We start from the raw sequence: 25,636 nt of genomic DNA, 5'->3' as shown, positions 1-25,636 counted from the left end.
GAGACACAGGAAGGAGCTCAAGAGTTTGAGGAAATAAAGATAAATACTTTAACTGCTGGTACATGGAAGAGATTGCAATCATTTTAATGAAGCAAGTATATGACTTGCTGAATGTAAAACTGATGATCTGTCCTGTAAAACTTCACTCAATTCACAATTAAAAAGTTACCAAAAAAAAAAAAAAGGAACTTTCTAGTGATTAGTTTTTCTCTCTTTTAAGAATGATGTTGAAATCTGGGATTGCATTCTCTTTAGATTGCTTTGGGTACTGCTGACATTTTCTCAGTGTTAATGCTTCCTATCCATGCGAGAGCAGGGTATATTCCTCCATTTCTGTGAGCCTATTTCAGTTTCTTATAGTAGTGTTTTGTTGTTTTCTTTGCATAGGTCTTTTTTTTTTTGTTTCTATTGAAAGTTTCTAGAACTTTCTTTTACAAATTTTTCAAAAAGGTACTTTTCAACCCATTTGAACTTCATTTGTGTGACCGTACAAAATTTAATAAAGCAAACAACAGTAGCACACATACCAGCTCTGCTGGAAGGCTGACAATAAAGCCTGCAATTTACCTATGCAATGAAACAACGAGTGTAAAACTGATGTTCTTCCATGTAAACTATCACTCAATTCACAATAAAAACTTTAAAAATGTACCAAAGAAGTATTCTGCAGCAGATTTGCATTAAAAACAAAAAAAAACCAAAAAAAAAAACCACCATACGTGGACGTGAAAGAGGTAAATACTGTTAACCATTAAGTACATTGAGGGAATGGTAATCATTGTAAGGAATGAAGCAAAGATTTGTTGAATGAAAAACTGATGATCTGCTGGTAAACCTTCACTCAATTCACAATGAAAGGTTTTCTTAGGAAAAAAAAAAGTTTATGAACAAATGGAATTAAAAGATAATGAAATATTTCCACCAACTTTTTGAAGCCCCCTTCACATAGCCTCTTTTACTTCTAAGAAATATTCAACTGGTCCACTACTGATCCCAGATGGGTCCTTAGAGGTTGCCTAGGAGGAACCAGGCCTGCCCCATGAGTGGAGAAAGTACCTGGGGACAAATCTAGTATGACAGCTGGTGGGTGAGGGTAGGAAGCCTAAGAGAGTTTGTAGAGCCAAAAATCCATTGCTGTCCACCGAGACAGTTCCAATTCATGGTGACTCTATAAGACAATGGGACTTCTGGTGTGGTGCTGTGGGCTAATGCACTATACTGCAAAGTCGGTTTGAACCGCAAGGTCGGTGGTTCAAGATCCCCAATTGCTCCTTGGAAATCCTACACAGGGTCACTATGGGTCTGAACTAACTCAATGGCATTTAACAACAACTACAGGACAGGAGCTCTGGTCGCGTAGTAGTTATGAATCGGGCTGCTAACCTCAGCGTCAGCGTTCAAAACTACCTGCTATTCCATGGGAGAAAGATGAGGCTTTCTGCACTCGTAAAGATTTACAGCCTTGGAAACCCTGTACTGGGTCACTATGAGTCGGAACCGACTCCAAGGCATATAACAACAACAGCAACATAGGACAATAGTGGAGTCCTGGTGTGGCGCTGTGGGTTAATGCATCAGACTGCAAAGCCATTTGAACTGCAAGGTCAGTGGTTCAAGCTCACCAGCTGCTCCTTAGAAACACTATACAGGGTGGCTATGAGTCAGTACCAACTTGATGGCACTTCACAACAACAATAGGACAATAGTAAAACTGCCCTATAAGGCTTTTAAGGCTGTGATCTTTACAGAAGCAGACTGCCACATCTGTCTCCCACAGAGCAGCTGGTAGGTTCAAACCACAGACCACCAGGCTTCTCCAAGAGACATCATGGTAACCAAGAAATGTGCAAACAGGCATGGGAGTTCAAGGACAAACAGACCATCAGGGAAGAAAGAAATAAAACAAGAATAGTTTTCAATTTTGGGACTCATGGCACATTTTTATACTAGGAATTTTTTACTAGAGGAACTTTCTTGAAACTTGTGCTTGAACAAGACTGACAAAATATAAATTTTCAGGAAAACAGTTTGGGGTTTCTCAAAAATTAAACACAGAACTAACATATGGCCCAGCAATTCCACTCCTAGATATATGCCCCAAAACCTGAAAACCAGGCTCAATTAAATACATGTGTACCAATGTTTATTATAGCAGTATTCACATAGCCCAAAGGCAGAAACAACCCCAGTGTCCACCAATAGATGAATGGATAAACAAAATGTGATACATGCACACATACACATAGCCATAAAGAGAACCAAAGTCCTGATAAATGCTATAGCATGGGAACAAACAGAACAACAATAAAAAATAGCCCAAACTAGTTCCAGGTTGACTCCAACTCATGGAAGCCCCATGAGTTACACAGGATTTTCTTCGCCATAATTTTTAAAGTTTCTTCCATGGTATTGCTAGATGGGTCCAAAGTGCCAACACTTAGATTAGCACACAAACAATCTGTGCAACCCAAGGGACTTTAAGAACCTTGTAAACATTATGCTGAGTGAAATATATCAGATACAAAAGAACAAATATTACTGTGATCCTACTTACATGAAATATCTAGAATAGGCAAATACATAAATACCAAAGTTTCTTATTGGTTAACCAGGGTGTGCGGGAGGGGGGAAATGAGGAATATTGAGTGCAACAAGATCCACACACAATTTTCACTTCTTAAGGGGTACTGACTTTCTGTGAAGGAGATTATAAAAAATTAGAATTAGAAATTACAACACGTTGAAGATCATTCATTTAATTGTACACATAAAAAAGGTTAAAATGTCAAATTTTTTTTAAATTGTATGTATTTTAGTCCTGGTGTGGCACTGTGAGTTAACGCGCTGGACTGCAAGGTCCATTTGAACCACATGGTAGGTGGTTCAAGCTCACCAACTGCTCCTCAGAAGCCCGACACAGGATTGCTATGAGTCAGAAACAACTCAATGAGGCACACAACAACAACAACCATAATAAAGGAGTCCTGGTATGGTGCTGTGAGTTAATGCGCTGGACTGAAAAGTCGGTTTGAACCACAAGGTCGGCAGTTCAAGCTCATCAGACGCTCCTCGGAAACCCTATACAGGGTCACTATGGTTCAAAACTGACTTGATGGTACTTAACAACAATAACAACAACAACCCTCTCTCACCTTCACTTCCAGTCCTCCCACAAAAACCTTCCTATTAGCTTTTTCCACAACTGAGTTCCTATTAAAGTTATGTCTGTTACCTAATAATTTCTCAGATGGGCATCTGGGATGTAAAAAGGAATGGGAAAAAATATCCCCTCTTCAGCTCCGTAAAGTTTCTGTACTGACCCCTTCTTTATTCCGTGCCTTTAAAAGTTTGGTGGTGGTGTTGTCAAGTTAAGAAGAGGAAGGAAAAGTAATTTCCATATTGAAGATTGGAGGGAGAAGATGATTTAGAGCAACCCTCGAAAGGATGAGAAGTCCCGATCACTGCCCTTGCTGAATGCTAGCTCTGCTAAGTCATCCCGCTGTACAATTAGGTCACTCGTCAGCATTGGGGAGCTGTTTTTAAACAGAATTGTTTACTGCCAGGCATAAATTTCTACTATGCCTAGGAGGTGGCTTTCCCACATTGCAGTAAACACTTGATCTTTCTTAGGTGCCAGCTTGAAGTTAAGCCTCCTATCCATTACTTCAGGAAACTGTACTCCATTCTGATTCATAGTTCTCACAGGGCCAGCATGATATGACTAATGTAGTCTATATAGTGAAAACAATATGACACTTTGATCATATGTTAGGGTACAAGTTCTGGTGGCACAGTAGGCTATGTATTGGGCTACTAGCTGCAAGGACAGCAGTTCGAAACTACCAGCCACTCCATGGGAGAAAGATGAGCTTTCTGTTCCCATAAAGATTTACAGCCTCGGAAACCCTATACAGGGTTGCTATAAGTCAGAACCAACTCCACATAAGCACCAACAATGACATAATAGTTAAATGCCCAGATGCTAACTGAAAGGCTGGTGGTTCAAATCCACTCAGTGGCTCCACTGGAGAAAGACCTTGGTATATCCACTTCTATAAAGATGACAGCCTAAAGACCCAAGGGGGCAATTCTACTGTCACATGGTACACTAAGAGTCACAATTAACTGAATGGGACAACAACATGATAACTAAAAAAGGGAATAGATACTAAAAAAGGGGCCAGAGGTGCACAAGTCTCCTGACACAGGCAGGCCACTATCAGCAGCATCTGCTACAGGCAACCAGGAACACCACATTTTTGTGCCTTTATCTCTGGGGCAAGAAGGTTATTAGGAGGTGCTGACAAGAGCAAGGCAGATCCTGAAGAAGCAGAGAGATTGGGGCCCTAGGTATGTTTCTGAGAAGAAAGGGGAAAAAAAGACACAAGACAAATCAGGAGGAAACACAAAGTTAATGTTGTGCTGATACTAAATAATGAATTCTTTTATACTTCCTGCCTGTAGTCAAAATTATTTCCAGAGACAGGGTGTGGCTAAACCTGGAGAAGGGAGTCCCTTGACATGGGCCTGTCTCCAAAAACCACCCACGGCCTACAAGTCAATTCCAGCTCATAGCAACCCTGTAAGGTCAGAGTAGATCTGCCCTATAGACTGCAAACTTCAGGAAGCAAACATCTTTCTTCCACCGTGGCTGGTGGGTTCAAACTGCCAATCTTTCCTTTAGCACCACAAGGCTCCTCAGGACTCCTTTGCCAAGGGCCCCAGCAGTGAGGAAAGGGGGTTTTGAAGACTGGAATCCAAACAGAGCCAACAAGTCCACTTTAACCCAGTCAGTGAAGATGACTAATAGTGGAAACCAGACTCAAGAAGTGATGAGTCATCCCTAAAGGAAATCAACACTCAGTGTCAGTAATTTCTCTGGGAACTTGGAACACATGCGCTTGGACAAATATTTTGGAATCTAATACACAGCACCAACAATGAATCGCTCCTTCATTTCAGATTCGTCACTTTCATTTTCTCTGACTTCAGAGCTCTTCAGTTACCATATGAGGCTAATAATATTTGCTTGAAATAATTTTACCAGTAAGAGAACAAATGATTATTTTGAACTCTTTACACTGAAGGAAAGTGTCCAGACAAAGTCTACACCTGGGCTGGCGTGATACTCCTCAGTAACCTGTTGTTGGTAGAATGAAGCTAAATTGGAATGTGTGACTTGGTTCCACAAGAGAGCAGAGCAATTAAAACCTGAATTTCTACAAAGGAAGATCTGAGTTAATTTTCCTCACACATTCTCTTTCAACTTAAAAAAACATTAGCTAATTTCCTATTATAGGCAAAGCATTGTGTGAGCTGTTACAGAGATTATAAAAATAACTCAGACTAAAAAATACTTGACTTTAAAATAAAAATAGAATTAAAAGGTTAAGCACTGTTATTTTGCTAACTATAAGAGCTGTTAATACTTCAAAATTTAAAATACTACTAGATTACTATAGACATACCCAACAATATAGATTAATTTCTACAAATATTATGCTAAATGAGAGAAGTCAGGAGCAAAAGACTATATGATTGAACTTATATGCAGTTCAAGAACAACATAAACCAAAATAAGGCATCAAAAGTCATTGAATACTGGTCTGAATGTCAGGGGAATTGGATGGAGACGGGACCACAGGTTATAGGATTGTTCTCTAGCTTGTTTCAGGGAGTTCTACAATCGTCAAAATGTATCAAACCTGGCAGTTAACTGCATTTGACTGTATGTAAGATACACAATTAAATTATTAAATTGTTACCCAAAATTATTAAACTCATTGCTGAATCAATTTCAGTTCACAGAAACCAAATGCAACCCAAGGCTGTAATCCTATGGAGGAGTCCTGGTGTGCCATTGTAGGACTGCCAACCACAAGATCAGAGGTTCAAACCCACCAGTTGCTCCTCGGAAACCCTATAACAGGGCTGCTATGATTGGGAACAGATTCAATGGCATTTAACAACAACAACAATTTTATGGAAGTAAATCAAACCTTTCTTCCATAAAACCACTTGGTGCAGTGTTTCGGTCAAAAAGCGAGAGCAAACTGGATAAAAAAAAATTTTTTTTAAATATCAAGAATAGAGGGTTCAGCTAAAAGCATACCACAGGGTAATGGCATCTCTTATATTTGATCTCAATGGTCTTTATTAAGAAAATATTCCCAGTTAGGAAGGAATTTGATGTAATGGATACAACAATAAATTTAGTAGTACTAGATTTCAGTCGTGTACTAAATTAAAGATCTTAACACATAAACAACGAATAGGACTTTTCAATAGTAAGGAGCACAGAAACAGAACTTGCCACTCCATTGCTCTCTGTCCTAGTAACTGAAAACAAAACAAGTTTTAATTTGCATCTTGCATATTACCATACTAAGAAAGGTGTTTTGGCTGTTCATAGGGAAGGAATTGTAGGCCCTGATTCTCTAGATTAGGATCTTTCAAGGGGACTAACTTTCAGAAGAACAAATCAGAATCACCTGTGGTGATTTTCCAGCCTCTCACCAATTCTGATTCACTCCTTAAGGGCTTGGTTATGACTACCAACCAAAGCCAGTCATTTTCCTGACTAGAATGAGTCACACTCCTCCTAAATAAGGTCAGGACTTGCAAGCCAGCGCCTGGCTGCAAACCCAGAAGACATGCTCTTAGCTAGCTCCCCGTCCCACTCGGAAGCCTGAAGAAGAAAACGTAGAGTTCAGGGAACACAAGTACTTCCTCTCTCCTTCCTCATCCACTCTAAACTCAAGGGAAATTACACAGAATTGCTTGGGCCCAAGCTCTCAACTCCCTGTCCTTTAACATAAGAGAGAGGAGTATGCTCAAGTAAACTACATGACCAAATTCAGTTGCTTTCCAAACCAGTCCTATTTTAACCAGTCTATATCAGTATAGAAGAGCACAAGGCCATCCAGCAACAATTGTTCACCTCTGCCAGGTGAAATCAACAACACAAAGCCTTCATGTGATGGACCCCTCAGTTCAACTGGAGCGGTGAGCCTGAGACTATGAGTAGTGTTTTACACATTCATCTAACGCACATCCTACTTTCTCATGGGCCGGCCTAGGACATGTTATTTTTGCAATGATGTAAATAACAGCTGTACTTGTGAGCCATCCACTAGTGAGGACTCATCCTTTTAAAATGGTCTTAGCTCATATCATGTGTGGATATTCTTTACTGGCACATCTGTCTCCTCTGCCATGCTGCCTGCTCTTTGAAAGCAGGGAAAACACTGGTGTCTAGTTAATTATTGAATATTTAGTGCATGTTGCAATACCTAGAGTCCTGGTGTGGCACTGTAGAATAAGTAATGGACTGCTAACCTGCAAGGTCGGTGGTTCAAATCCAGCAGTCTTGAAAACCCAATACAGGGTCACTATGAGTCAAAAATAACTCGATGGTACTTAACAACGTTAACAACATTTCAATATCTGAGCCTTGGTGTGATGCTGTAGGGTAAGCACTGGACTGGTAACCGATAGGCTGGCAGTTCAAACCCACCAGCCGCTCACAGAAGCCCTATACAGGGTCAACATGTGTAAGAACCCATTCAACTCCACACAATTCCAATACCGAAGGAGCCCAGGTGGCGTAGTGAGTTAAGCATTGGGCTACTAACTGAAAGGCTAGAGGTTCAATTCTCACATTGTTCTGAGGGAGAGAGCCGAGATAATCTGCTTCTGTAAAGATTTATGGCCTTGGAAGCCCTAGGGAACAGCTCCACCCTATCCTCCAGGGTCACTGTGAGTTTGAATGGACTTGATAACAATGGGTTTGTTTAGGGGAGAGTCAGTGCAATACCTGAATCTCCCCTAAACAAACAGACGGGTTAGAAAATTAGGTGAATGAGTGAATTTCTGTGTGTGTTTCTGGTTTTGATTTTATCACTCAGTAGACTATAAGCTTCACTAAAATGGCATCCTCTCTATTCTATAATGTAGCCCAGGCCTTAAATAGCACATGAGCCACAGGATGGCTTCAGTAAATGTTTACTGGATTAATCAAGCCTGCGATAAGATCAAGTCAGTGCTCTGGACTAAATTACTTTTCAAACAACCAGTGGACCTGACGTAAGAAAGCCACTGCTGGCAAATTCCACAGTCAGCTTTTAGACAGATTTTTTTTTTTTTTTGGTCAAATAAGTTAGTCAAGATTGTGTCTGAACTCAAAATAAGCACTTTGGAGTATAAAACAAGCCACTAGCCACAGCTCAGGCAACTGAAACTCTCAGGAAACCATGATTACCCCATTGCTTAAAAGCAGCCATTCGCTTTTAAGCATGTGTTTGCTAATCCTTACAGAGGATGACAAGGCCTGTTTAGAAATGCCCATGTCACCTCTATGATTTGTAGGAGGCAACGTGCCTGCTACAGAAGCATGTACCCAGTGGGTTTGAAATACTATTTAAATTTAAATGGAAGCAGGATACAAGATGGCCTGATGACCTCCAGGACAGGCTAAAAGGCAGCGGATGACAAAATCTGCAACTCTAAGTGCAGTAATTTAATGGTAGAATTTGAGCTTCTACTGAAAAGTCACGTCTATGAAACGCTGATTTGCGACCCTGTATAGGGTTTCCGAGAAACAGCTGCTGGATTTGAACAGCGGACCATATGGTTCAAACCATCCTTGAGGTCACATGCTTATCCAATGGTGCCCCAAAGTAAATAACCTTAAATCTGTTTCTCTTGAGGATGGAAACATTTTGCTCTCACCTACTGAGGTGTGGTGGATTATTTAATAACTCTTCTAACCAGTCTATAAACTCCCACCAAACAACTTTTTCCTGATGGGTCTGGGTAAGAGAAGGTGAGAAAAGCTACTGACAAAATTATATGATTTGGTTGTGAGCGATTGTTAACAGGGCTAATTATGATTGGTCAACTGTGTCATCCTGCTGGGTATAAAATAGGCCAGCTCAAAAGCAGTAGAAGTGGAGTATGTCCGCTGGACCCCAAGTTCCCTGCACATTGAACATCCTTGATACTGGCGGGCTGGCAGAGCAGCAGCAGCAGAAGCAGAGCATGAAACTGAGTGGATGCACTACCTAGCCCACAGAGCAAGTAAAACTGAATGCCTTTGGGTAAATGCTTCATTTGCATAGCGAAGTGCCTCCAGGCACTTAATTTGATAGCTATGTTTGCTGACAGCGATGTGGGCTGAGGCTTACAGTGGAGTGGAGTGCCCTCTGTGCATTCATCAGCAGCCCTAAAAGAGCTTTGTAACATTGCTGGAGCAGGGCAGAGGCCAGTCCAATGGGGCAAGGGCCAGAGAGAGGCCTATCTGTGGGCTCAGCACTTACCCAAATATACTAGAATGTTTAAACTTTTCTTAGGTCTGAGGCTGCTGGGGGGAAGGACTTCCAATGTTTCTTAAGTTCTAACAATTGGATATAGGTTAAATCACGCCAAAAATCAGAATGAGAAACATATAAATAGGAAACATTATCTCAGATAGCTATTTTTCAAAGTAGGTGAAGATTTTTTACATTTGTTTCTATTTCTAAATTAAAAAACATAGTAGTAGACCAAAACAAACTAGAAAAAGAAAGTTTTCATGATCTACTTTAGAAAAATCAGCCACTGAAACCACTTAAGGACCACAATCATCCAATCACATTGTACATGGGATCACCAGAAGCTGAGGGTCAACTGAGCACAGCTAACAATAACCACCGCCATCATGTGCTAGCAACTGTCCTTCTGACTCTGTACTTGACAAAAATCCTGTAAAGTATTATCACCCCTTCTGTACTATTATCCCTTGTTGCTATTGTTAGCTGGCTGTATCAAATCACCCCAACACATGGCCACCCCATGCACAAAGGGACAAAATGATACCCAAACTATCACCATCTCCCTGACTGGTTGTGACCTGGTGTGATTGTGGCTGTGATCCATAAGGTTTTCATTGACTCATGATTTTCAGAAACAGATCGTCAAGCCTTTCTGTCTGCCGTATGCTAGAAGCTTCACTGAAATCTGTTACACAAATTGCAGTACACAAATCTCCACTGACAGATGGGTGGCAGCTGCACTGGCCTGGGAACTAAACCAGGGTCTCCAGCATGGAAGGCAAGTATTCCGCCACGGCCTCATCATTATCACGACTACTACATTTTTCTGTCATGGAAACCAAGGCTCCAAAGTTACAAAAAGCTGTCCAAGGCTGATTGTGAGGGTTGGAAATGTACAGGTAGACGTTTTAATAGCAAGGAGGGGAGTGATTAACTTTACAATCTAGGAGCGGAGGTCCCTGGGACCATTAACGGAGAAGAGCGGAGTATGGGACCCTACCCAGAGAAGCAGTGACGCCAGAGATGCAGGCAGAGACGATGATGTGGAGAGATGGAGCAGCTGGGGACTCTAGACTCAGAGAGGGAGAGAGGCTGTGTGCTGATGACTGGGGGGCAGGCTTGTAGTGTATACCCTTTGGTTGGGTAATGATGCATGGAGGGGATTGTAACCATGGCAATGAAACGATATATGATAGGATGATGTAAAACTAATGTTCTCCCATGTAAATGATCACATAATTCGCAATAAAACATTAAAAAAAAAAAAAGCTGTCCTAGGACTGATCTACATGTAAAGTCTTTCCTTTTTTATCATACCACACAGCGAACTCTTCCATAGTTACTATCGTTCATTCATTTACTGTCATTTAAATGAGTAAAATGTACCAAGCAGGCACAATGTTGCTCAATGAAATGACAGTTCTCCTCAAGAAGCAATATTTCATGAAAAAAGACAAAAAAAATCACAATGAATGGAAAGTAGAGTCTTGGCACGGAGAGTGACACCTCCAATAAAATGAGAAAGAGGTTAAGTCTGACTTATCATACAGGTAACAGTAATTATCCATAATACCTAAAGCAACAGTTCATAATTGTGGAGGGCTGTTGATGTTATTAGTCAAATTATCTCATTTATTTGATACAACCACCCTATGAAGCAGGTTCCCCACTTTACAGAAGAGGAAACCAAGGCTTAGGAAAATTATATTATTCAGTGAAGGTCACATAGAGAATGCCTATCACAGGCAGCATTATACTTCAAGATAAATCTTGAAATGTTCTTTTTGTTGGTGAATGTGATGCCATTCCTCTTTAAAGTGTTGAAGAACAAAGATGGCACTTTGAGAACTAAGGTGCACCTGACTTAAGCCATGGTATTTTCAATAGCCTCATATGCATGTGAAATTTGAACAGTGAATATAGAAGACTGTAGAAGAATTGATGCATTGGAGTTACGGTTTTGGAGAAGAATATTAAAAGTACTATAGACTGTTAGAAAAACCAAAAAATCTGTTGTGGGTAAGAAAACACAGAGACAATGAATTATCTCTTCGCAGAAACCACATGCTATTCTTCAACTGCTTTATCTTTAAATACATATGTCTGCCACTGTCATGATTACCCTAACCCTGACACTTACTGAGTAGTTCCTGCATGCATGACATTCTACAAAGCAATACAAAAACCAGACAGCAATATCTGCGGGAAAAGATTTAAAAGATGCTTGAAGATAAAAAGTGCAAACCAAAGGGTTAGAGGTTCAAGTCCACCCAAAGCCTCTTGGAAGAAAGCCTGGGTGTCTACTTCCAAAACATCATCCACAGAAAACACTATGGAGTACAGTTCTACCCTGACACAAAAGGAGTCGATGTAAGTCAGAATCAACTTATTGGCAAGTAGGTTTTGTGTTTATTTTGTTGATGTTAAAAGCCGCAGTTCCCAGCACCTTCCGGTGACTCCTGTACAGAAAAAAATTTATGATGGTTATTCCTACCACTCATGGAGTATGTACTGAGTGAAAAAAACCCCATGCCCAACACTGATCATACTGCCATGTATCTGCCCAGCAAACCCACAGGGCTGAAGACACAGAGTTAGGGACATCTGCCTCAGATGATACAACATAGGTGACAAAGCAGGTGGCCTGACAGCAAAGCCTCTCCTCTTTCCTCCTTACTTCTCTGCATCATCAGTGATGAACTACCCTTTACAGGTTCTTTTTTCTTCCTTTTAGGTATTTTAATATCCTCACCAGGAATTCATTTTCTTCCAAAGGAAGCCAAGAAGCTCTCCCTTAAAATCTCCTAATCTTTTTCTTCCTAAAGAGCATCTAAGAGCAGTAAACTTACACCCTACTTCTTACATTTTTGTATCACTTCGTAAATGTGTCTTTTGTTGGCTGGTGGTTTTAAGAAAGAATATCTTACACTAGACACAAATTAAGCATTCAGGGGTTGTTAAAAAAAACTCAGTAGAACTAAACAAACTGATACCATAAATGAATGTAATTATTGCAAATCATACTATTAAATTATAGCAAAACTTAAAAAAAACATTTCATTTTGCTTAAAAACACAGCATAAAGCAAGAAAAAAATCATGCTTAAGGTTGTGCCTATGTGATAGCAAAACATCTGTGAGACTCAAGAAAAAGAAAATGTAGCCATCATTTTGCCTGGGTAAATCCAAAGGTTATTTTTCAAACATAGATAGAATGTCTGGAGAAATGATGAAAACTGCAATAAATTTAAACACAAGGTTAGCGTATACAAAACAAGCTGTATAAGCAAGCCTATAATTTGCATAATTGTACTCTGTGAAAGAACATCTATTTACATGACATTGACCTAGGGCTAAAGTTCTGACAAATTTAAAATAAAAATTATAGCAAAGAGAAGTATAAAGACCAATATCCTTTTTTCTCCAATGTATTTCAAGTTGTCTGTATTTTAAAATAATGTGGGAAATAGTAAAGGTTCAATGCCCTAAAATGAAAGCATTAAATATAAAAGCAACATCTGTACTTCACAAAAGAGAATTTCTTTCTTTTTTTTCTTTTTTGGCTGCTGAGTAATTTTTCTGCAGCAAGTTCGTTCAATTAGTATTCAGATATGTAGCCAGGGCAGTAATAAATAGCATGGCAGAGAAAGTTGCCTATTAACCCTTCAACTTGTCTTCTATGTATGTGTTCCATCTGATATGTTTTGGCTGAATAGCATCTGAATTGCTTTTTGGTCCCTGTCCAACATAGTCTATTGTTGACATATTCATCTAGCATTCTTCAAACTGGCTGTTTCTTGGGATGGATGGGTGCTAATTAATTTTAGTTGCAGTATTAAAGAGCAAGTAAAACTAAAGGAAAAGCACAACAAATGACTTATGATAATCATCTGATTGCATTAAATTTCCATAATCTCTATGTATATGATTTACTAATCAGTCTAGAAGTATATTCCCTTGGTTGAAGACAACTGAAAATGATGCTTTTCTGTTCTAAAACCAGACATTTTTGTCCAGTCCCAGCCCTGAGTGCATTGTACTAAAAGCAGATCAAGCAACTTAAATCATGTGGTAAGCAAAACTTCCATTAAAACCTAAAAAACAGTCCCTTAACAAACATTTGTAAAGTAATTAATATGCAAGAAACATTAGGATAATAAATGCTATGGGGTACACAAAGGTGAATAAAACAGAGCTTCTCCCTCCAAGGCTATAAAATGTTTGGTTAAAATGTATGGGATCAACTATAACACAAATACACTATCATAAAAGAAGAAAACCTAAAGTATTAGCTAGAGAGGGAACACTTATTAAAATACAATCTTTTTTTTTTTTTTAAATATAACTTGCTACGAATACCATCTTTAATGTTCAAAAGCATCCTTTAACTCAAAGCAAGATGGTGAAATCCTTACCTGGGCATTTTAATCTCCCTTTAAGAATGTCAGAATGTAAGCAGTATTTCTGATGGTAACCATCCTAGTAGTTTGGGGCCTAAATTTCTTAGTTTATAAAAAGAAAACACAATGGCAATGAAAGAATATACGATAGGATGATTGTAAAGCTAACGTTCTCCCATGTAAATTATCACATAATTCACAATAAAACATTTTTTAAAAAAAGAAAACATAATGCTAAACATAGAGCAATCAACATATTTAATTGCTGTGAACCCTTGAGTAAACTACAAGGGGTATGTGTATGTGACTAGTTTGATGTTTGAAAGATGGGCTTGTGTAAGATCCAAAGAACAAGGAATATTATGAGAGGAGACTGGGGAACCTTCCGGAAAGCAATTATTTGACCTGAAAGATAGAACATGGAAGATAAATTGTGACTGTTGATTTGAAACTGAAAATACCATAGGCTTATGAAAAAGGGCAAAACTAACTATGCTGCGATTGACAGACTTTAAGAACCGAACTGCTGGCTTTGTTGCGTTTTTAGCTGCTATCCCCCAGTAGAGAATACAGCATTGGCAATATCCTTGCTGCAGGAAATAAGGCAAGGATGCCAACCAGGTTTTGTTTTTTTTTAGAAATCAGGATGCAGTTAGGAGTGTCCAGAACACTGGGCACTCGGCCCATTTCATCACTGGCCTCTCCATCCTCTGGAGTTGACTGCAGTCTGCTCTGTAGAGCTGTCCAGGATCCCCTAAGCAACCTTGCATGTTTTCTCCTTGATGCCACCACTGCACCTGTTACATGACTTGATAGCAGTAATCAGATATTACTGTGCTTATCTGTTCACATGCCTGTTCCCTTACTATATGGTGAGCTCCTGGAGGTCAGTCACCCCAGAATTGAGCAGAGCGCCTGATAAAATATGTACACTCAGCATTGTGAGGATAGAGGACTATGGGAATCTCAAAGTACCACAGAGGAAGATAAGGCTACTAGGGCCACAAAACAACTAAGCATTATTTTAATCAAATGATTTTAAAATAGTAATCAGTTAATTCTTTCAACAATTATTTGGAAGGCTCCTACCCTATGCCAGGTGACATTGTAGACGCTGAGAATACAACTTGGAACTAAACATAAAAGACACCTTCCTTTATGGAACCTACAATTTAGAGGGAACAGAAAAGACACAATTTTTTAAAACATAGTGTTGTAATGTCTATTATGTTTGGGTATTTTGTATGGTCTCTAAAAAAAAAAAAACCAAATGACATAATCCCAGTCACCAAGACACTTGCAATTTAATTGGGGTGGTAATAAATACCAGGATGATGAACAACAAAGACAACATATAGAATGAATGCTGATTGTGTAGAATACAAAAATTCAGGTGGTAAGAATTCATTGTTGGGTACTTCGGGTTAGGAGGATCCATAATGGTTGCCTGGGTTTGTGATGGGCCTGGCGGGAGGGAGGCTGGCTGAGAGAAAGGAGGTAGGAGTGGCATTACCAGGAAAGGGAATGGTCTGAGTCACATAAGAGGAGAAAATTATAAGATTTGTTGGAGCGACAGAAAATCCTCCTTCCTACCCAATCACCAAGCTCAAATCCATGTGTCATCTTGGAAGTCTCTCTGCTTGCTGGAAGCTATCAGTCACAGAAGCCTTACAGAGGGCACATCTTTCATAAGCTCTCAGACCCATTCTATGACCATGTGTGAGCATTTCTCTCTTTCTAAGTAATATTTTATCATATTTAAGGTGAAATTTTATGTAGCACATTGGTTCCCTTTTACACACGTTTGTCAGGATTTCAGGGCTCAAATACTAGAAAGGCTTACCTCTACTATCACCCTTCTCCAATCCATTTTCCAACATGCTATCAGGGATTGCTGATCTCTTCACTCTTTTCCTTAAACTCTTTCTATGGATCCAAATCACATACATGATTAAATTCAAAATCCTTAAAACGTACAGAAAATTCTTCAGGGTATAGCGCCTCCATGTCGTTCCAGTTTCATGAAGACTCTCTTCAACTACAGGCCTCTCTTTACCACAGTCTTGACTGGCCCTTTAGCACATGGCTCGACACCCTCCTCTGCTAATTTCTCCCCCATTCTCTTTCAGAGTTACGTACATACCTCAATAATGGTGCTGATCTTACATGTCTGGTTCCAAGAAGCTCTCCTCCTCAGAATCAAGTGTATCTTACTTAGTTGTTTTTTTTTTTTTTACTTAGTGTATTTTAGTTGGTCTTGTAACAACTAGCCCAAGAAACCTGTATGGCACAAGACATTTGTGGTTGACTTCTAACCTAAAGACTGACTGCTCAAACACACTCAACTGCTCCGTAGAACAAAAGCCTGGTAACCTGCTTCCACTAAGATTACAGCCATGAAAACTCTATGGAGCACAGTTCTCTGTTACACACAGGGTCTCCAGGAATTAAAGTCAACTCAACAGCAACAGGTTTGATTGTAACTTAGCAACTAGCCTAGCACCTAACCCAACACCTGATCCTCTACCTAGCTGATGTTGTTGTTATTACGTGTCATCAAATTGGTTTCAAGTCATAGCAACCCTGTAGAGGGTTTCCCAGTTGTGGCTTGTGGGCTTGAACTACTGACCTTATGGTTAGCAGTCCAGTGCCACACTAGCCCCTAATCTCACGGTCGTGATGGTAGTTGTATGCCATTGAGTCAGTTCCGACTCTTAGCAACCCTGTAGAGGGTTTCTGAGGCTGTCAATCTTTACAGTGCAGAAAGCCTCATCTTTCTGCCTGGAAGCAACTGGTAGATTCAAAATGCTGACCTTGCGATTAGCATCCCAGCTCATAATCCACTATGCTACCAGAGCTCCTTAAGGACTGCTTAACTAAGGTTAATGAACAAAACTGGGGCTAGGACCAAGTTTGCAGGTGCTTAACCTTGAAGTAGTTGGAGAGAGTATGGACATGGAGTGGGGAGAAAAAAAAAAAATCTATCTAAAAAGTTGACAGTGAATTAAAAAAGCACTAGGGAGGAACAAAAAAAGGGGGGGGGGGAGTATTGGAGAGCTATACCTGTATCTTTATCTCCCAGTGTAAAGCAAGAGCAAAAGCTTCTTCCATCCACTACTCACCTGACAACTGTGGAGGTCTGAGAATAAACTCTACCACTAACCCACTGCCACCAAGTTCATTCCAACTCGAGTGACCCTATCAGACAGAGGGGAACTGCCCTGGGGGGTTTCCAAGGCTTGAATCGCTACAAAAGCAGACTGCCACATCTTTCTCCCACAGTGCAGCTGGTGGGTTCAAGACGCAACCCTGTCAGTTAGCAGCCAAGCACTTAACCACTGCACCACCAGGGCTCCTTGCTCGACCATCAACAGATTGGAAACCCAAAGCATTCTAACAACCGACTCACCAAAAAAACTGTTTTGTCTATATCAATCTGGCTAGTCCCTGATAGCTGGCTTCATTTTTTGGTCATTTTCAACTCTTAGCAAAGTTTGAATCACAGCAAAGACAAGACATAAAATATCGTATTAACCCTAGTTTCTACATTTCAGGATACAAAAGATGTTCCTATCTCCTGGTGTGGCACAAGGCTGGCAATTTAAACCAACCAGCTTCTCCTTGGAACCCCTATACAGGGTCGCTATGAGTCAGAACCGACTCAACTGCACTTAACAATAAAATCACTTTCTACAGCAACAAGAAGAGATGTTGAATTCAATTCTCTGGCAACTGGGGAGCAGGGGTAGGCTTGGAGGCAAAACAGCCAAGGACCCCGATCTGTACAACAGGGTTTTTAAGAACACATGAACTTCACCAGGGCAACCAAAGTTACGAGTCAAGGATTTCCTGCAACAGGAACTACCTAGCTGTAACTTCTGTGGTTGGCTGCTGGAGCGGATTTAGAAAACAGGTGGCCGTTTGCAAAAATGCCCTCATGCCAACTCATTTACAACTCTTAGCAAAGTTTGAATCATGGCAAAAACAAGGCACAAAATACCATATTAACCCTAGTTTCTACATTTCAGGATACAAAAGATGTGCCTATCTCCTGGTGTGGCACTGTAGGATCAGCACTGGACTTTGAACCACAAAGCTGGCATTTTAAACCAACCAGCTTCTCCTTGGAAACCCTATACAGTTATCTCTGGTTAGCAAATCCTTGGGCTTAATTGCTAGCCAGGAATTAAGCAAATAGAGAAAAGATATTCATGGTGAGACAACTATTTACCATTTTTTATTCTGTAGATTGGCTATTTCAAACAAGGATAAACTCAGTCACTTAAAAGTATTGGACACTGCTTCAAAAGTAAGGAGAAACCCACTGCTAAATATGCTGTAAATTCTAGTAGGCTAGAGGGCACACGCTATGTAAATCATCTCTATGATGTAACCTGAGAGCACATCTAGTCAGAAACCTGCTTTTCTTTTTCCCTCTTGCAAATATAGCCCATGGTAATGTCTGATATTTTATCTAGGTATTTGTATCAAAGTAACTCTCTCCTCTTCTGAATTATAAAGATAATATTTATAGGGGTATTTCAGAGATACCTTTGTACCTGAAACGGTTTAAAATTATTGGGAGTAACAATCAAGTACTAACTATTGTCACAGCCCTGCATTATGAAACCAGAGGCAGAGGTTAAAATTATAATCTTCATTTCATCATAGTCTCCTCTCCCATTGTTGGAAATTATAATTCATTTGTAAAAGGCTCTTTACTATTAGCAGCCTATTTCTGGTAACCTTCAAAAAAGGCTTAAATAAACTTTCCATTGGCATAGTAAATCACTTTCTCTTAATACAAAATCCACATTAAATTTGTATTTTAAAAAAAAACCTAAAAATTAGAGACTAGTTTAGATATTTGTAGCTTGGAAGAAAACATGTTGAGTTGACCCCCCCATACACCCTAAAATATTAACAACAGTATCATCTGGAGGATAACTGGGGGAGGAGTAGGAGTAAAGATATCTTCAATATATCTACACTGTTTGACTCACTAGAACCAGCATGAATTACAACCATAATTAAAAACGAAAGATGAACTTTATGATGCCTCATCAGAGAAACATTGTTGTGTGGTTACATGCCGTCGAATCGGTTCCGATCCATAGTGACCCTGTATAGGGTTTCCAAGGAGCAACTGCTGAGCTTGAACTGCTGACCTTGCAGTTCAAATGGCTTTGCAGTGCCACACCAGGGTTCCCAGGTAAACATCGATTAGACCAAATTATTTTTCACTCTAAACTGAGATCTACTGATGGCACAATGAAACAAAGTTCAGAGACTTGCTTATTTCCATTTGGGTTTTATTCTTATTTACAAATACTTAATATAAATAGTGACACCTCACCTTAAAAGGCAAGCAAATTTTCCTATGGAACAAACTGCTGATTTTATTATAACATTTTTAAGCCCACTCCTATTACTTATCCTTTTCTGTAATCATTGACCACTAAATCCTGGTAAAAAGAGTAGCATCATAGATTATTATCTGGTCTTCAGAGTCATCAGCTAGAAACAGCATTAATTTGCACAGGTCTTGCAAGTCAAACAGCTGGGTCTAAATCCTAACTAGTGGTGAGAAGCTAGTCAGAACCAGATTTGAGCTCCAGATTTCTCTCCTATAAAAGATGAGTAATACTATTCGTTCCCTCCATAAGGACAGATGTCTAATAAATTGTTCTCAAATGAATAAATGGTTGGAGTTCTGGTGTTGCGCTGTGGGTTAATGCGTCAGACTGTAAAGCTGTTTGCACTGTAAGGTCGGTGGTTCAAGCTCACCAGCTGCTCCTCGAAAACCCTATACAGGGTGGCTATGGGTTGGAATCCACTTGATGGCACTTAATAACAACAACAAGGCTAAGCCTTGGGTTGTAATCCTCCCTATTCATTGTGTCCTTGACAACGAGTAAGTTACCAATTTTTAAAAATTTTAAAGATTAAGTCCCTCAAATTGGTTGCGACTCATAGAGACTCTATGTACAGTAGAACTAAACACTGCCTGGTCGTGTACCATCCTCACAATCACTGCTGTGTTTGAGTAACGTTGCAGTTACTGTGCCAACCCATCTGTTGAGGATCGTCCTCTTTTTTGCTGACCCTCTACTTTACCAAGCATTAATGTCCTCCTTCTCCAGGGACTGGCCCCTCCTAACAACATGTCCAAAGCACAGGATACGAAGTCTCGTCATCTTCACTTCTGATTTCTGGCTGTAATTCTTCCAAAATAGTTTTCGTTCTTCTGGCAGTCCAAAGTATATGATTTAAATGAGGAGTAGTACCAAAAACATGAAGAAAGAAAATCATCCCTAACTCCTAAAATTATATTACTTTTATATTCTATTAGAGAACAGGGCTTTAGGACCTGAGCAAATATCATTAGCTTCTAAAACCAATTTGACATCCAGAAGATTGATTCCTAGTCTGCTGAACAGACATAGCAAAGTAACTGAATTGCCATTCTTCTGGCTGAGCCCAATGTTATTATTCCCTGGACCCTGCTCTCTTGTGTCTCAGTACTCCAATAATGTCTCCCTTCCTCACCTCCCCCAATCTTTTTCTGAACTTTCTTTCTTTCTTTTTAAATCTTTAACAACTCTACCACTTTTGTGCATTTTAACTCGAACTAGAAATGAAACACCCAAGCCTTGCTCCCCAAACTCCAGGCTCCCTCTGTGACTGAGTCCAGAGAAAGTAGGAAATGCCCTGCGCGTCCCCCTCCAAGCACCTTGATCTTGTGCTCTACGGCTGGAAAGTGGATCCTGGCCCGAAACCCGGCGGCCACAAATCAGTTCCCCGGCAACTTTCACTTTAAAGAGGATCCAAGTGGGTCACATCCCTGGTCTTCAAACCCGAACCTGAACCCTCTCCTACCCTCGCCTAACGGCGCTTAGGTTATACCCGGCTCTACGGAATCCCCAGAGTTGTTCGACGCGGAGGAAATGACCCAAAAGTTGTTGCTTCTGAGTCAAGACTTCCGCACGGATGCTCCCCTAATTATCTTGTGGTTCTTTCTCCAAAGGCTACGTCTTTTGCCGGTTCAGAAACTGTAATCTGGAGTCCCAGCTCCCCCAGTCTCCCGGGGCCGCCCGCGGCCCCATCAAACCGGGAGCTGAGCCAGGGACCGCCCGGTCAGCAGGGCGAGGCGGCGCATTCCGACCCCCAGACGGCGACAGTCCCCCTGCCCACTCACCCTCCCCAATGCCGCGCTCCACTCCGACCCGCGAAGGGTCCGGGCAGACCTCCCCGAACCCAGGGCAGCGCCCACGCGCAATCCTAGAACTTCTTAGCGCGTCAGCCCAGGCTTTCGGGTGGGGACTAGGTGACCCGCGCCGCCCCCTACCCACCTCTACTTCCGGCGAGCCCCTCACTCACCAATATCCCTATCATCGTCTTCGTCATCTTCCTCCATTTCTAGTAAAGTGTCCCGGGTCATCATTTGCATGACCCCCAGAAGGCGGCTCCGAATTTGGCGCGAAGTTAGGGGCTCACGGGTTCCGGATCCAAGCCGCAGTCACGGGGGCCTGGAGCGAGGACGGCGAGAGTGCGTCAGCCTCCGGGCTCAGGGTCGTCTCTGCACAGCCCGCGCTCGGGGAAGCCGAACGGAGGCGGCCGCTAGCTCTAGCCTAGCACCAAAGGCAAGCACTCGCCACCCGCGCGGGGCCCGGCCACTGAGCATGCCCAGTGAGAGAGAGGAGAATTGCTGCGAAATGATTAAACTTCCCCCCCCTCCCCGTTTTATTAGGCGTTCAGAAGGAAGTCGGGAGAGAAAAGGGAGTTGGCTGTAGGACAGTGAACTTGCAAAAGGGAGAGAGCAAGAACATATGAGGGGCGGAGTGGACAGGGCTCCCCAAACGCTGCAGCTTTGTGTCTAAAGTCTTAATATGGACACATTGTGGGACTTGCTTTATTTGACATCTGCTACAACTCACAGCTCTGGTAGCGTAGTGGTTACGAATCGGGCTGCGAACCGCAAGGTCAGCAGTTCAAAACTACTAAAGTAACTACCAGCCGCTCCGCGGAAGAAAGATGAGGCTTTCTGCTCCCATAAGGATGTATACCCTCGGCTCGGAAACCCTGTCAGGGTCGCTATGGGTCGGAATCCACTTGCTTTAACAACCTATAACTCACATGGGAGTCCTGGTGTGGCTCTGTGGGGTAATGCGATGGACTGCAATGTCGTTTTGAACCGCAAGGTTCAAGCTCACCAGCTGCTCCTGGGAAACCCTTTACGAGGTCGCTATGGGCCAGAACCAACTCGAAGGCACTTAACCACTCACATGAAGAACCTTAAAGTGAGTATGTTTGGTTAAAGAACTTCAAAAGTATATTCTTAGAGTGTGTTGTTAAGTGCTGTCGAGTCAGTTCAGACTCATAGTGACCCTGTATAGGCTTCCCATGGAGCAGCTGGTGAGCTTGAACCAGTGACCTTGCAGTTCAAACAGCTTTTGCAATCTGGTGCATTAACCAACAGCGCCACACCAGGACTACTTCTTAGAGTGTATCCTCCAGTAAAGGAAGGGGAAGAGTGAGATTACAGAAACAAGAGGTACAACTTGTGTAGGAAGTAAACAACAGAGAAAAGGATAAAGACATAGTTTCTAAAGAAACTTGTTAGCAAAAAGCAAAGAGCATGTTAACATAAACCAAAGGATTTTCCCATAAAGTGAGGTTTAAGCCTGAGAAGCGCCCCTACCCACCCAACCTCACTACTACCCCCTCCCACCCACACATAAATGACCCACACATAAGTGAATGGTTAAAAGATGACCTCTAGTACACCCAATTTGTTGTTATTATTAGCTGCCATCGAATCAGTACCGAGTCATAGCGACCTTATGCAAAGCAGAACGAAGCACTGCCGGATCCTGGGCCACCCTCACAATTGATGCCACGCTTGAGTTCATCGATGCTGCCAGTTGGCAATCCATTTCGTTGGGGGTCTTCCTCTTTTTCTCTGACCCTCTACCTTACCAAACATGATATCCTTCTCCAGAAACACCCCATTTAGATGACAAAAATTCCGTGTCTCAAACCTCCATTACCTTATAGTTACATGCAAACTCTATTCTAAAGCAGTGTTGTTGTTGTAAAGTGCTGTCGAGTCAGTTCCGACCCATAGCGACCCTGTATAGGGTTTTCGAGGAGAGACTGGTGAGCCTGAACCACCAACCTTGCAGTTCGAACGGCTTTGCAGTGTGGCACATTAACCCACAGCGACTGTGGAAAACACACACAGCGACTGTGGAAAACACACACAGCGACTGTGGAAAACTATAATAACCAGAGGAAACAGAAAATAATGAATTTAAATTAAATACAGTGAGTAAAATAAGGCATTCCTGGAAACGGTAGGGAACAAGAGGGCATTTGCAAAGGAATTTATACTTTAAAGATACATGAGGTAGTTAAAACTGCAAGGTCCTTGGATTTTGTGTTGGTGAACTATTTTGCAAAGAAACTGGTGAAATTGAATGGGTCAATTTTGACTTCTGAAAGGATTAAGTATATTCGAAATCCTTACTGCATTTAATTATTATCTCTGAAACACTTGCCATTGAAACTTTTAATATTTTTTCTACTTAAGTATAAGGTTTATTACAGTGAAACTAAGTCTACAGTCCTGGTGTAGTGCTGTAGGATAAGCACGGGACTGGTAGTCACAAGATCAGAGGTTCAAACCCACAAGTCACTCCTGAGAAACCCTAAAGAGGATTGCTATGAATAAAAACCAACTGGGTGCCACTTAACAACAACTGTGTATTTTAAATTCTCCTGTATACTTATTTTTAATGCTTTATATGAAAGAAAGAAAACATTGAGAACAATCCTAAATGGGAAAATAGTCACAACTGTGCATTAAAAAACATGAGTTCCCCATCTCATCAAAGGGTACAAGTACACTAAACCCAGGACTCATCCTGTTTGTCCTTCTTCATTATCTTCTTTCCCATATCCAATGTGTCCCCAGGTGCTGGCAGAGAGGTTGCTGTCAATGAACTCTGCATTCCAGTCAAACCAGATCACCTACTGTTCTCAAGACATGCCCCTACAGCACCTACCTAAGAACAAAAATCAGAAGGGAGGGGAAAGAAGGAGGCATGGAAACAAGAAACACAGAGAGGAAGAAGGCTAAGTGATGTTACACTGAGGGGGAGTCCAATCAAGATGACACAAAGTTATGCTTTGTTGAATGTAAACTGACGAACTGCTGTGTAAACCTTCACTCAATTTCACAATAGAAAGTTAAATTAAATTTTAAAATTAAAAAAAAAAAAAACATGAGGGTGAGAAACTACCCAATTAACAGTATACTTGCTTGTTAAGACAATTAAAATAATTTTAATATAAAAAGGACACAATATAGTATTATGAAGATAGGGAGATAAGAGAGTAAGAAGAAAAAACATGAAGAAAGAGTGTTTTCTTTCCATGAACTTTATCCCTAAAGCTTGTGGAACCTACTAGAGTAGAAATTCCAAAGATGTTTTGGCTACATAGTCAATTTTCTCAATTTTTATTTAATAAATAATATGTTAAATAATATGCTTATATACTAGGCACAGTTCTAAATGTTTCACAAACATTCTGTTATCTAATCCGTAATACAACCCCTGTTGTTGTTTAGTGCCATCAAGTTGGTTCCAACCCATAGCAACCCTCTATAGGGTTTCCATGGAGCAACTGGTGAACTTGAACCATGGACCTTACTGTTCAAACCTACAATCCAGTGCATTAACCCACAGTACCACACCAGGACTCCATTACAACCCTAAGAGTTGTTATTATCTGTTTGTATACGCACAGGGCAATTGCATTGATTGCCCAAAATTGCTCAGAAAATAAGTGGCAGAGCAGGGATTCAAACCCAAGCAGTTTGTTCCAGAATCTGTACTCTTAGTCACTTCATAAACCACTTTGAGACATTTCTGAACCCCACCCCCCAAAAAAGGAACAATGATTTTCTTCCCACCAATTCTAAACTCATCAGCATTTTTGCCTTCTATTTGCCACTCCTTACCCTGTCCCCAGCCTTCTTCCACCAAATGTCCTAAATTTTAAGGTCTACAACTTCACTCAAAGTTAATTTGTAGTAAGAAAACTTGTGGTTGATTTTGCAACAGGTTTCAATGAGTCATATGAAATTCTTCACAGATTTCAAAGTTTACATTTTTCTTGCTTGATAAATGTTGCAGAGAGACATTGCTGCCCTTATATGTGAAGGTGACTGTTACTAGGAGGGAAATTAATTATTTACTTAGGCTAGCTGAGAGTCTGTAAATTCCATTCTTCCCTTGATTCTATTTTATTTTCTGCAGCTTCTCTTCTGAATTTTGTTGTTGTTGTTGTTGTTTTTCAACTGAGTGATATATGCTTCAAAGTAATAGCCTCTGAAGAATTATCATCTGTCTTAGAGTGGATTCCTAGAGTAGCAAAACCAGTGAAACTATACATGCTTTTAGAGAGAGAAGTTTATATCAAAGATCACACAGTAGAGGTAAGAAAGTCCAAAGTCCAGGTCAGATGAACCAAGATCAGCAAGTCAGACAGTAGGAAGGTACCACCTGAAGACAAGTCCAGTAGACAGGCAGGCAAGTAGGTCCAGCAGGTTAGGAGACAGGTAATTGATGGCTCCCAGGATTGGCAGGTAGTTAAGAAAGTCACTGGCTCAATCCAAAGAATCAGAAATCAGAGAAGGAGCCAGACGCAAGATCCAGACCCAGCAGAAAACAAAAAACAAGCTTTGCCTGAGTGTCTAATATGTTGGAGCAGGTCACACCCCCAAGGAAACATCCTTTCAATGATTTGCTGCTCATAGTAGAACTCATCATAGAGTTAATTGCATTGTGTTAGATCTCATTATGGAGATAACTACATTTCAACTGTCAAGTTGCTGAGAATCCTGGCCCAATCAACACAA

The 25,636-nt window shown here is 40.9% G+C and overlaps 1 protein-coding gene across 1 annotated transcript in view; it reads right to left on the bottom strand.

The window, feature by feature from the left end:
* Positions 1 to 21,196, bottom strand: part of ANO6 (anoctamin 6) — a 283,578-nt gene extending 262,382 nt beyond the window's left edge. The window contains exon 1 of the mRNA XM_006865322.1: positions 21,091 to 21,196. Coding sequence (XP_006865384.1) covers positions 21,091 to 21,160 — 70 coding nt within the window. The 5' untranslated portion in view covers positions 21,161 to 21,196. The remainder of the gene's footprint in view (positions 1 to 21,090) is intronic.
* Positions 21,197 to 25,636: the final 4,440 nt, after the last annotated feature.

The sequence above is a fragment of the Chrysochloris asiatica genome, unplaced genomic scaffold (assembly GCF_000296735.1).
Source record: "Chrysochloris asiatica unplaced genomic scaffold, ChrAsi1.0 scaffold00077, whole genome shotgun sequence".
In the NCBI taxonomy this organism is placed as follows: Eukaryota; Metazoa; Chordata; class Mammalia; order Afrosoricida; family Chrysochloridae; genus Chrysochloris; species Chrysochloris asiatica.
The sequence above is the reverse complement of the archived record's forward strand: the minus strand, read 5'-3'. Positions and strand labels throughout refer to the sequence as shown.